We start from the raw sequence: 13952 nt of genomic DNA, 5'->3' as shown, positions 1-13952 counted from the left end.
ACCCACCAGAGTTGAGGAACACAAGGAAGCCGTGGCGGGGTGCTGGGTAGTGGGCTGAATGGACTGGTGGTGTCATCAGACCCTCAGCCAGCAGTCTCATGGGAGTACGGTGGGAGGGCTCTGATGTGAGGCCCAGATCCTCGTCCAGAGGTCTTGGGGACAGTCTAGGCAATGGTTCTGGAAGTGGGGCAGTCGGTTTAAAGAGGCCTTGAGGTAATGAGCAGCCCGAGGAGTGGTGGATGGGCTGTGAGAAGGGCTGGGTTGAGGGAGCCGGCCAGGCTGAGGATGATTGACAGACGTCTGGTTTGGGGCCAGAATGGAGAGTGACAGTGGCAAGGCTTTCTCAGGCTACTATATGGTTGTGTCCTTTTTGTCCCGAAAATGCAGATGGAAGCTTACCTGTGGTTCTGTTGCTCCCTGGGCCCGTCCGGAGCCCCTCAGCCCGGCTCCTGTTACCTGCCTGCTCTGGTCAGCAGCTCCTCCACTCCCGCCTGCGTCGTGCCTGGTCAACGATAAATTCTAGAAAGCGTGGTTCAAATGAAAACAGCACGATTTGCTAACTTTCATGTAATGGGCTGCTACGCCCTTCACCTGCATTTAGTTTCTTTTAAATGAAACAAAAATAACCCCAAAAGTGGACTATGCAGAAGAAATAACAAGAGCTGTTTCCCTCTGGTCACTGGTGCCCCAAATCCCTGCCAGATGGTCAAGCAGAGAAGCTCATGTTTCAGCAAATTACAGAACCTCATTAGGACTCTATTTCATGTTCTTAGATGCTCTAGGCCTTCACATGAGGTGATGCTGATTTCTTAAACTTGTATGACAACATAATGAATGCACGTAAGTGAAGTGTCCAATGAAATGTGAAAAAATCGGTGAATTCTTTGCATATTTTATTTTTCTTTTTTTCATTTCCAACTCACACACATCTGGCATATTTTACATCTTTGCAATAAAACATGGTTACAATAGCTTAAGGAATTTATATATCCAAAATATTTCACCATGATCTCAAGATGAAATGAACTTGTCTTCCAGATGTTCATTATCCTCCCAATTCTAAGCTACGAACTCAAGATATTGCTTACAGCCTGGTGATGAATAAATTAATCATTACGCCGATTCCCCAGAATTTCAGAATCTCATAAATACAAACAACAATGAAGAAGGAATTCAGTGCTAAAACTTACTAGTACAAGGTGGATAACAAATAAGTAATCACATCAATAAATAATGATATGTTTCTGGTGCAAAGTGCCAATACAAAGAACCCATTATCTTGTTTTATCTTTTTAAATAAATGACTGCAAGTGAGTGTAAATTCTGAGAAAATTACATTCCTGTAACATGCCTCATAGCCCTACCGACACAATATGTACATATCTATGACGATACAGTCACCAAATATACAAAGAAGAAACATGAATAAAGTGTATCTACCCCTGGGTGTATAACTTGATCAGTACAATGTATGGAAAATCATTTGATAGCCATCATTTTATATCATAAAAGATGAAGTGCCTTAGGCTAAGAATGTGGCTTTAGGTGAAAATTTCACAAGAACCTAAAAGAATAACGTCAGTTATTGTTATAATAAAGTCTGACTTATTATTAAAGAAACTAAGCTATTCAAGAACCAAAGAGAGAGAGAGAGAGAGAGAGAGAGAGAGAGAGAGAGAGAGAGAGAGAGAGAGAGAGAGAAAGAGAGAGAAAGAGAGGGGGGAAATAAAAAACCAGCAAAAAAGTTAGCATCAGATTCTCCTCCCCTAATGTACACACGCTAAGCCAGCAGGATGATTCTGGAAGAGTTGTCCAGGAGTTGGGAAGTCATTACTATGGAACTAATGATCGGGACTCCTATTTATACAATAAAACCAGGACCTCATCCCTAAGCCCCCTTTCTGCTGTGTCTTCAAATTATGAAGGTTAGGGCTGAATTTTCTTTGTATCAAGTACCAAAATGGCAACTAATGGCTTAGTATTCAAATGCTTTATGAGCAAATTTCACTTAGAAGGGATGAATTTCGATTTAAAAGTGCAAAACTATGTATTTTGGTGAAAATGTCAAAAATTACTGATTGAGCCCAAATTCAATCCTTTCATACAAGCTGTGTCCTTGGACAGATCTTACTATTTCCTAGTGTCAATGCACCTGTTCCATCAAGACTTCAGGATTAAAGAACATGCAAGTTGTAACTCCACAATAAAATTAAGAAATGTTTTGTTCTTTATACAAGGTTTTACTTTTACAAAAGTATCCCTTTAAATAAGATGCATCTGATGTACAAAGTATCAAACGTGTTTTGTTTTTTTGTTTTTTTTTTTTCTCAGCTTGAAAAGAGGCTGGAAATGGGATGCAGGTTAGGTTCAAAGCTTAAACTTTGTAACAACTGGACACAAGGTTCCTCAGAATTGTCAAAAGTCTCTTGTGACACATCCTACTACCTTTTCTCAAGAAACAACAAGATATGAAATAATTACCAAAACATCTCCTAATTCATATAATTTACATGATATAAGCTTGCTTGGTAGCAGCTGGTGTTCAGTCGTGAAAAAACACACAAAGTAAAATGGCTGCCGACTACAGTGTATAGCTATTGCTGGGTGAGATGGGACGTACAAACGGAGGTCGATGCAGACGAGTTGTTTTCCACCAGAGATATTGCCTTTCCGTGCAGCACTTGTGCTCTCAGCTTTAACTTGGCTTTTGGTTCTCCATTTGTCTTCAGTATCTGTTCTGATGCTCATAATGCCACCGATTAAAATCTATGTTGAAAGCTACAATGCTACCAGAAGCCATGCCAGTGATGAGAGTCCTGGAAAGCAGAGGCGGTAGTTAAGAGAGACACAGACACAAAATCACTGATGTGGTTCTACTTTACGCTCAACAATAGCACAATCTCAAAGTTCACCAGGTTTTACTTTGGTGTGCCCTCAGATAGGATTAAAATGGATTCCTGGTTCTCCTAGGAGAAGCTGAATCAATTCCGAAAACACCTGGACTGCCAGACCAAGTGTTGACTGACTTTGGATCAGACAACTCATCAGATAAACACTTTCTGAGTAGGCATCCTCACTGTATGCCTATCTGTCAATCTGTAACTTATGTGCATATGCTACTGCTCCAACATATCAAGGACATCATAAAACAACAATGATAATTGAAATTAAGGAGGAGATTGAAAAAGAAACAGAAACTTGGTTAGTATCTTTCCTTGCTCCTCCTGGGAGACCACTAAGAGGACTACAGCCTTGCCTACGCTCTCTCATCTACTCTCTCCCTCATACCGAGTGAAGGATACAGATCTTACCAAACCCCTCCTGCCCGCCGCACCCCTTGAGAAGAGCTAGTCACTTCCTTCTTCTGTTCCTCTGCTCCTGCTTCCCTCATATACATACATTTATTATGATTATTTGAGCTCTTTGGGGTCAGTGATCTTGTTTTGTATCCTCAGGACTGTGCACAGTGCTTAATCTATGATGGTGGCAGCAAATGTTTGCAACATGAATACATGAATAAATAAGAACATCCGGGAGAATATTTAAACTACTTAAGAACACAAATCATTTCAAATACTTTAGAAACACCCATGTATATCAAATAATTACAGGGTAAACCATTCCCATTTATGAATACGGGCTACAGCATTTTGGAACACTTTTGGAACACTCTAATAATAATCTGCTTAAATTTTCTTTAAAACAGGTTGGGCTGCAGATCAAATACCCCTTCCTCAAACTAACTTAAATTCCATTGCTTTTCTTGATGACTTCAGTACCATTTTACTATAGTGTGAAGATGCTTTGTTAAATGTATCATATAAGCCTTAACATTCATACTGTTTTAAAACCAATACTCTTATAAAGAAGATACACATAGTTGAAATAAGTCGGTTAATAAGCTTTTCTTATTTCTGTTAAATATATAGCAAAAAATGAGAAATTACCGTATTAAGATTATAGAGTTTTAATTTATTTTTTAAATTTAGAAATTTAGACTTTATATTCCAATTATTCTTTTCACTTTATAATAAACCCAAAGGCAAACTTTAGGAAATAACAAAATCTTGTTGCAAATTGAGGAACAACAGAAAATCATGTTACTGTGTTAACGTTCCTGTCAGTTCTCTCCAAGGAAAGATTATAGTGTCTTAGGGAAATACATAAAATACCATAAAATAACATAAATGGCAGATATGTGAATAAGAAAATGGGGGGGAGTGTTGGAGATTGTTTCAAGTAATGAGTGCCTCGTATTTTTAAAACGCAGGCCAGCTGTAGTCTGTACTTTGCATTTGGCTGCATTTAGCTAGATGTATGCCTCAAGCCAAGACTCTGCTAAAAAATATGTGTTTCTTTCACATAATGTAAGCCAGGCAGGCCTGTCTGAGACCAGGTAAGGATGTGAGAACAGAGAATTGGTGGGGATAATTCTACATTTTGGGCAGTGTCTAGATGCGCCTGTTTTTCTTTAGACCCATTTCTTTCTTTTTTCCCCCTTATTCTCTTCCTCTGTTTCCTTCTTACCAGAATCCTTTCTTACAGTACTTACTCCTCTCCTCAAATTACCCTTTTCTGCACTAGTCTTTCTTCCATCTGGATGCTGGAACCTTCTTCACGACAGGTTTCACCCTTGGTAAAATGTTAAGAACTTTCAATGACAGTTCTTGAGTGATTACATTTCTCCCCAGCATGGCTCACCTCTGGTCATGGGATAAGTCCATTGCTCTAATGCCAGCATCACATCCGGGGTAAATGTACAGCTGCTTGAAGTCACAGGCCTGCCACACCTCCACCACACCATTGTCCCCTCCGGTCACCAGGTTCTGGCCATCGCTACTCAGGAGAATGGCCTTTGGACAAGGCAGAAAAGCAACCATTTCTCTCAGTGTTTCCCAAAAGATCAGTGGGCACTACTGAAAGGCACTTAATACAAGTCCCTTGTCATTATTTTCTACTTTTAGCCACTTGTCCAAGTTTTCTAAAGTCCAATCCATAGACTTTCCAATGTGGAATTCATCAAAGTTCTTACATAAACAAAGGATCTTATTAAAACCAATTTAGGTTACAAAATAACAGAAGTCCCAAAGAGCATATTATCAGTCTAATCCAGAAAGAACTTGAGAATTAAGTAACATGATGTTTTGTTAAGTTCTGAATACTAGCTGTGTCAAGACTTTTAGAACAAATGGCAGAAGCATATTTAAAAGCTGTTTTTAATAATGATAAACCAGCAATTATAATTCATTTGCGAGTGATGGACAATTTGGTATGTAATTTTGGTCTAGGGTTCGGAAGATAAGATTCTTTGACAATAAACTCATTTTTAATGTCAGGGGAGTGCAACGCAGGAACAACTGTTTGTGAGAGGAGATTAGGAAAAATCTCCTTAAGGGTCTAACCTCTAATCAAACTACAGCCATCACCTCCAAAGTCTAATTCACTGAGTTAGCTACTACTTGGGGTTAAATGAACTTTGGGTTTCTTCAAAGCATCAATCAACAATGAATTTATATGCTTTTACAAACCAACACACATTTACCTGGATACCAGAGAAATTCTATTATGAGTCATTTAATGTAAAATAGTCAATCCTTAACCTCTTGGCTAGGTTCCCAGTTAGCACGGAACATGCAGATTTACCCGTGTTGAATCGTTGATCTCCATTTGAGCCAAAAGTTTCCCATTGATGCTGAAATTGCTGAATCGCCCTCGTTCATAGTAGATGATACAGTGGCCTTCACTGGAGACGGAAATCAAGCGTGGGAACAAGCAGTTTTCTGGTCCTTCGAGGGCTCTTAGCAAATCTCCAGTGATCGTGTGGGCGAGGCAAGGGCCCTCTGCAGAGCGGGGGAAACAGCAAGGCCAGAGTCATTGGTGACGGCCAGTCACGTATTAGCTTCCACACACCTGCAAACCGTACCTGAATAATACACTCAGATTTGTTGCAAGAAGGTAGAAAAGAAAAGAACTATGGTGGCAAGAGCCAAGCACTGATGTTAGATTTCAACAGAACAAGTACAAAGAACTGTTACATAACACACACGCGTCTTCCAAACTTTTTATATAGGTCAGTAGTTGCTCTTTCCCTTCATGAGATAATATTCATTAAAAAAGGATACAGTTCATACATTGCATGAGAATAAAAGACTGTATGTCAAAGTTTTCTCTTAATATGTGTTTAGAAATTTTTCTTTAGAAAGTTCAGGAGAATTATCAAAACAATCACTAATTTTCTTTAGTATCATCAAAATTTTAATTGTACCACATAAATACAATACTATCAAATAATAAGTTTTACCTTTCTAGAGTCTATACATAAAATGTAAAAGGCAAAATTAAGAAAAGGAATCCAGTAATTCAGACTGTAGGAACACTTTTTCTTTTTTAAATAAATGAAGAGCGAGGCGAGAATGTAAAAGTCGTATGGGGAGTGACTTATCATTTCTCAGGTAGAAATTTTAAGCTAAAACATTCAGTAGTCAAGTTCATACAAATCACTGGTTCATGTAGTTTGGTATTACCTGTCCCCCACATCCCCCAGAAAAACTGCATAAAACCATGCATGAATTACATTCTTATTTTTCAAACAACTGATTTCAGTAGATACATATTTTACAAAACAAGTGACATTATAAGGCTATACCTAAATGTTTTCCTGATTACTAAAGTAATAGATGTTCATTCCAGAAAATACAAAGAGTTAGAGAAAAAAAAATAGCAATCACTTCTAGTATCAACCATCATCTATGGAAAATTAATGTTTTTCCCTATGCATGTTGTGTCTCTTGTTTTCCTTCCCTTTCCTTTTTTTTTTTTTTTTTTTTTTTTGTGGTACACAGGCCTCTCACTGTTGTGGCCTCTCCCATTGCAGAGCGCAGGCTCCGGACGCGCAGGCTCAGCGGCCACGGCTCACGGGCTCAGCTGCTCCGCAGCATGTGGGATCTTCCCGGACCAGGGCACGAACCCGTGTCCCCTGCATCGGCAGGCGGATTCTCAACCACTGCGCCACCAGGGAAGCCCCTTTTTTTCTTTTTTTTTGCTTTACAGAACAGAATGATATTACATGTTATTTCTAAAACAGACATTAAAAGACATTTATTGAAAATATCCTCTGTGTCCCTCCCTGGGTTATTTATTCTTAAATACAAAAACACAGTGTCCCTACCTTCAGACATTATACCCATTATCTATAAAGCAGCCAGAATAAGCTCCTAAAAAACAAATCTCATCACCTCATCACCTTGCTAAAGGACTTCAATGGCTTCCCACTATACTCAAAATAAAATACTTGTGCCGCGGGGGCCCCTCACCACTTCAGCCTTTGTCTCCTTACGTCCGTGGTGTCCTCACCACACTCGGCCCCTTTGGTTTTCTTTCAGTTTCTCCTAAGCATGAGGCTCCTTACTGCCCTGGAGCCTCCCATGGAGAATTGGTATCTCAGCCAGAATTAGAATCCAAGTGTCCTGACTTTTCCTGAAACAGTACTTTTTCCACAAAAAGTCAGAAGAACGAAGTCATCATATTTCCTTTGCCGTCTACCACTACACAGTCCCCGGCCTTGAGAAGAAAATGACTGGTGTAGGGGGTTGGATCCAAGGCTGTGTCTGATGAGCAGCCTGAACCCCCCCATGGACCCCGCCACCACGGATAGCTTCCCCTTGTCTTTCATTTTTTTTAAATTTTTTATTTTTTTACTATATTTTTACTTTGGGCTGCGTTGGGTCGTCGTTGCTGCACGCGGGCTTTCTCTAGTTGCAGCGAGCGGGGGCTACTCTTCGTTGCCATGTGCGGGCTCCTCATTGCGGTGGCTTCTCTTGTTGCGGAGCATGGGCTCTAGGCGCGCGGGCTTCAGTAGTTGTGGCACACGGGCTCAGCAGTTGTGGTTTGTGGGCTCTAGAGTGCAGGCTCAGTAGTTGTGACATGTGGGCTTAGTTGCTCCGCGGCCTGGGGGAATCTTCCTGGACCGGGGATTGAACCTGTGTCCCCTGCATTGGCAGGCGGATTCTTAACCACTGCGCCACCAGGGAAGCCCCCTCCCCTGGTCTTTTAAATGTTATCTGTAATGACTGCATCATATGGGTGCGCTGCAGTTTAATTTACCAGCGTTCTGGCTAGAATGCTGGTGAACACAAAATACTACATACTATTTTGTATCTATTTTATATTAGTACTAGCAAATATTAATAATAAAACTAAACAGCTCCAGAAAACCTAGGGATTACATTTGTCTATGGAGAGCCTCCTAAAGGAAATAAATCATAAATCATGGTTAACTTGTGAAAATCGTAGAGTGTTTAAAGAGCGAAAATGAAAGAAATGTCTTCTGACCTTTAGCACCACTGATAACAAGTCCAAGTTCAGCACAGACAGAAACACAGACAACTTCATGGTCATGGCCCGTGAGGACAGCTCTTGGTGCTGGATAGTCACCTGCAAAGGAACAGCAGCGGGGAGTCACTACAGACCAATGGCGGGAATGAAGAGCTATGCCACTAAATTGAATGTTTAAAATAGCAATCATCGTTTCGTAAGGGCATTTATTAGCTGTGTGACCATGAGCCAGTTACTTAAACTCTCTGAGCCCCTTTCTTATATCTTAGAGAACATTGCGCCTTTTTAAAGAGTTCTGTGTTTTCCTCTTCTGTTCATTCTACTTCACCTGGTTGTTGAGTCTGTGATCTTTCCCTTATGGTGCCTGAGACCCTCCATGCTGGCCTGTTTTCCTCTGTGTGCTCATGTTCTGGACGGGGTTGAACCACCGCTCCCTCATCTTGTCTCTCAGAAAAACATCCTATGCTTTGTTCTCGGCGACGCTGCTCTTTCTGAGAGCTGCCTCCCGGGCTGCAATTCCCCGCCCCCCACTGTAGAGGGGGCAGTGGGGAAAGTGAATGTCAAAGGGGTGGCACTTGTGCCCGCCTCCTGGGCAGCCCCTCCCTTGACACTGAGGTGATGCCACAGCCCTGAGCAGCTGGACTGGTGCTCCGGTTCCCTGCCCCACAGCCGCGGGGAGGAGGGCATCAATGGGTCGTGGAAAATTCTGGGAAGACAGCGCAAAACTAACACGCCCTGCCCAGCAAGGCACCCAACACTCTTCCCCTCTGCCAGTATCTCCTCCTTCAGACCCACCGGTCTTCTGTCTCTCCAGGAACTGCTCACAGATTTCCGTGAGTTTCCTCAGATCCGTCATGTGAGCCTCCATTTTGCATTGGAGGCATTTCTTACGTAGATGGAGAATGGGAGGGAGAGCTGAAAGGCCACGTCAGTCTGTCATTTTATCCTAAATGTATGTGTCTGAGTGTCGGCAGAGTATCCTTTGAGATTTGTCAGCAGTCCTAGATTGGTCTGAAACATATTTATATAGTTGATAAACTTATGCTTCACAGACGCCCTGAGTTCCCTGACAAAATGAAGATTAATTATTGATAAGATTTTATATGTAATATCATCCTTAATTTTTCTAAGTGATTATTTTATCTCGGAGAGACTGATGAATTAAAGATCCTGCAATTATATGTTTAATACAATTTATATAGAGTTTTCTAAACCTTTCCCTTATACGCTACAGAAAAAGTAAAAAGCAATCTAGTTCTACTGCAGGGAATTTTTAAAAATGTATAAAAATATTAAAAATCTTCCTTATGTATGTAATATATTTTACATTAGAAAATAAAGTTTTTCATAAGGCTTACCTCTGACCTAGAAAGCTTAAAATGTTCTATTTTTCATTACAATTCCCCCAGATCATTTGAATAAACTGTGAAACTTAACTATTAGGGGATTTTGTAGGGCCCCTGAAAGCACTGTTTCCTTCTTTCAACTATAGAAAAGTAAATAAAATGTTATTCAGGGGTTTTGAGTTGGAGAACCTGCAGCAGGAGGAAAGCATATTTCCTATATTTCATTTCATTGTCAGGGACAGATGCCACACACACCAACAATCATTCAAAATCCTAGGAAAATTCTGTCACTGTCACATCACACTTGATGGATGTAGCTATGGGTTAAAGGGCCCTGCTCAGAGGGAGGTGCAGGTGAGACCTCCCCTCTAAGGACCATTGCACCACTACCCTCCTTCTCTAGTCTCTTCCTCAGGAGAAGAGCTTTCTGGGTGATGGAACTACTATGAATGATGAACAAACACATCCAATTTTGAGATTCCTTCTAGGCAAGCATTTGGAAACTCCAAATATAAAAGTCTTATAGTAAACAGATTCCACCTTTTTTTTTTTTTTTTGCCATACGCGGACCTCTCACCGCCGCGGCCTCTCCCGTTGCGGAGCACAGGCTCCGGACGCGCAGGCGCAGCGGCCATGGCTCACGGGCCCAGCCGCTCCGCGGCACGTGGGATCTTCCCGGACCGGGGCACGAACCCGTGTCCCCTGCATCGGCAGGCGGACTCCCAACCACTGCGCCACTAGGGAAGCCCTCCACCTCATTTTTATCACAAGATATTTCAATATTCTCAAAATGGATGATGAAGAAAGTACAAAGGTGTTAGATGCTGCAATCCACAGAGAACTGACAAGGGGAGCACTGCCAGTGTGATAGTCTGTGGTTTTCAGAGAAATGATCAAAGTGAAGATTGCTCATGGTTCTTATTATTTTCAGCCTCATTTGTGGGACCTACTAATATGCAGGGGAAGCTTTGGTCCTTCTGAATTGGAGCTGAACAAAAACAGCAGAGTTTTTCTGCGATCCTCAGTGCAGCTCTGGGGGAGTCGGAAAATGAACCTCTTGATGTATGACATTCAGGTTTTATCTGCGACCTCTGCTGAGTCACTGAAGAATCGCTGCAGAAGGTATTTTCGCGCAGGTTTCTACTATATAAAAAAGATGGAGTTTTGACTTGAAATCCCAGAACAAAAGATTTCAAAGGGCGCAGCAGCCTCATCACTGCTCTGATTTCAAGATTTATTTTGAAAAAATTATGTTAGACATTTGCTGGGGTAGCTCAGAAAAACCTAGTTTGTGAGGAGTTCCTATTGAGGTACTGTGTCTTCAGCCCCCTGAGGGCTGCTGCAGAGGTTTCTGGCCTAAGCACCAGAAACACCTGGACCTGCATTTCCCACAGGTCACAAGGTAATGCACATAAAAACATTCCATGGGGGCTTCCCTGGTGGCGCAGTGGTTGAGAATCCGCCTGCCGATGCAGGAGACACGGGTTCGTGCCCTGGTCCGGGAAGATCCCACATGCCGCGGAGCAACTAAGCCCGTGAGCCATGGCCGCTAGGCCTGCGCGTCCGGAGCCTGTGCTCCGCAACGGGAGAGGCCACAACAGTGAGAGGCCCGCATACCGCAAAAAAAAAAAAAAAAACATTCCATGGGTTGGAAAACATCCCATGATGTGGTTTCATTTTATTACACAATCACAGAGTACTTGATGAAAAATAGAAGATCGATACAAACCTATTTATTCACTGACTCTAAGTTGTTCTTTTTCTCCTTCAGAGAGGACACTGACCACATTTTCCTCTGAGCTCTGCTGTGTCTCAGTGCAGATCTCTTCCCTTGAGGTCCTGAACCTGGATCTAGGCCACAGTACCTTACTGTCCTATCATCTCCTTCCCCACTCAATAGTATAATCCACCTGCCTTTCCCAAGGCGGTAGAGGTTTCTGCATGATGCCCAGAGAGCCCGCTGGTATAGATCCGAGGCTCCCTGATCACGAGACCATATTAGTCACTCTTGTTTTTTTATATTGCTTCTGACCCAGGACAAAGAGCCTTGCAGCCTCAGTTCCATAAAGGGGAAGGGAAAGCAGAAGCTGAGTGGCAAGCAGCCCCCTTCTTAGTCAGGAACCTCTAATGTCTCCTAACGTTGGCCTGAGGGAATGGGAGGGCTGAGAGGTCTCCTGCAGGATGGGCCCCGTGTTAGGGATGCTACATTATAGACGTTATCTTTTGGCCCTCAGAAAGCTCTACGAGGTAAGAATTATTACACATGTAACTATGCTTCCTCTCAAAGTTAATGAGAAGAGGTTTAACATTTACTAAACCCTAGTTAAGATTCCTTGCTCTGAGAAGTGAGACAAACTCATCATATATATATATATATATATATATATATATATATATAATATTATATATATCATATTATATATATAAAATATCTTCAGGCTATTCTTTGTCCATGCTTTCTTCATCCCCTATAACACCGCTGGTTAGTGGTGGCTGTGGAGCTGGAGACCAGGATGGTTGTTTTAAAAGAAGGCTGGATGCAGACAAAGCGAGGGATGTGATCTGGCAGATGTTTAGTGACAGGTTGGGGCTGGCGGTAGGGTCAGTGCCCGGAGTTGAAGCTAACACAATGGGAGCCCAGGGAAGGGATGTGTGCACAGCTGGAGTCTCCTTTTCAATGGGCTTCTTGTTTCATAGTTTGTGTAATTCTCAAACGTGAGCTGAAGACTTGTTTTTCAAAAGTGAAATAGACAAAGAATGATAACAATGTCATACATATTACTCTATGCATATTTGTAGACTTGATTTGAAAAGAGGAACAGTAAATTCTCTTTCAAAGTTTCCTGTGGCTATGATTTTTAAAATGTCAACAAACTCTCTATCAGGCACGTTATATCTGGTATAAACATTAAAACCACACACTTTACAAGCCGATTGGATTTGGAGCCGAGGTCCCAATGTATTATAAGTGTCTGCTGAAGAGACAACGTTGACTTGCCCCTCTTGTGACTATCTCGTTGGAAGCTACAGCACGTAATGAGAAATGTCAAGTCCCAAGATCAATGAAATTTGGGGCTCTAGGGATTCAACAGGAATAGCATTGATCCTTTTAAAGAACACCAGTCAGAGATGGGCTGTAATATATTGCAAAGAAGGGCTCAGGAGGATAAACAGCCAAGTCCAAGATACCTACCTGACAAAAAATTCAATCAGCTCTTAGCACAAATTGCCTGCTCTGCTCTCCTTCCTTTCATGCGATAGCCTGCTTCCAATTAAAGTGCGCAAATTAATTTTTATCACTTCCAAATTAGTTTCAGAATTTGTGTAAAAGTCTGTTTCAGATGAAAGCATCTGTCCCTCACATCTCTGCAATTCTGTTATCTAGTCAGGGACCTATTTTACATCTACAAGAAAACCGTCCATGTTCAAAGTCACAAGTTTGAAAGAGTAACAATGAATATTAGCATTGAATATATTAATAAAACTACTATAATCTACAAGAAAACTGTCTATGTTCAAAGTCACAAGTTTGAAAGAGTAACAATGAATATTAGCATTAAATATATTAATAAAACTACTTTAATTCTACTGGAACCTCTGCCAGGTAGCCTCTGCTTGTTTCTTTTAGGGTCTAAAACTCTATAATAATCTGCTTACACATTTTCATTGTCTTTGCGGCAAATTCATTAAAACTATAAAGATAATTAGAAGAAGATTTATTTATGAGATGTCCAAGTTAGTCACAACAATATATTTGACACAATGAAACCATTAACTCTTTCAAACCTACCTAAAAAAATTCACAAACATTACTTATTTTTCCTCCGTGGCACTAACAGAGCTAGCCATTAAAAAAATAAGGATGACAATACAAAAGAAACATACATACATTAAAGCACCTGAGTTTATCCTGAGGAAGTTTTAGTGATGTGCGCATAGGGTGAGTAAATGAATCCTATTACGTTATCGTGTTGTGCTGGATAAACATGACTCAGCCTCTGACACACAAAGCGAATTCAATGTCCACACCAAGACCAAGTCCTGAATTCTAACAGCTACTGGGATGTTACGTTTCATGCTAGGACTTCTCCCTTCAAGTCGAGGTTAATATATACAGCCCTCGAAACCTAAGGGCATTGTGTCACACACTTTAATATGAATTTAGACGTAACTAGCTTTTTGGTCTTGTGTAGCAGTGTATTATGAGACAGAAAGAACATATAGCCTGATTCTCTGACCTGTGAATTGGTAGCTAGAATAAAATAAACAGGA

At 41.2% G+C, this 13952-nt stretch overlaps 1 protein-coding gene across 8 annotated transcripts in view; it reads right to left on the bottom strand.

Annotated features, from left to right (window-relative positions):
- Positions 1–846: 846 nt before the first annotated feature.
- The window catches only part of NBEA (neurobeachin), a 594993-nt gene continuing 581887 nt past the window's right edge, over positions 847–13952 (bottom strand). For all 8 annotated transcript variants that reach the window (XM_059042292.2, XM_067016556.1, XM_067016558.1 and 5 more), the window contains 4 exons: positions 8332–8433; positions 5644–5840; positions 4702–4853; positions 847–2816 (listed from right to left, as the gene is read on the bottom strand). In XM_059042292.2, coding sequence (XP_058898275.1) covers positions 2726–2816; positions 4702–4853; positions 5644–5840; positions 8332–8433 — 542 coding nt within the window. In that variant the 3' untranslated portion in view covers positions 847–2725. The remainder of the gene's footprint in view (positions 2817–4701; positions 4854–5643; positions 5841–8331; positions 8434–13952) is intronic.

This window comes from Kogia breviceps, chromosome 16 (genome assembly GCF_026419965.1).
Source record: "Kogia breviceps isolate mKogBre1 chromosome 16, mKogBre1 haplotype 1, whole genome shotgun sequence".
NCBI classification, from domain to species: domain Eukaryota; kingdom Metazoa; phylum Chordata; class Mammalia; order Artiodactyla; family Physeteridae; genus Kogia; species Kogia breviceps.
This window is presented reverse-complemented; position numbering and strand designations above follow the sequence as displayed.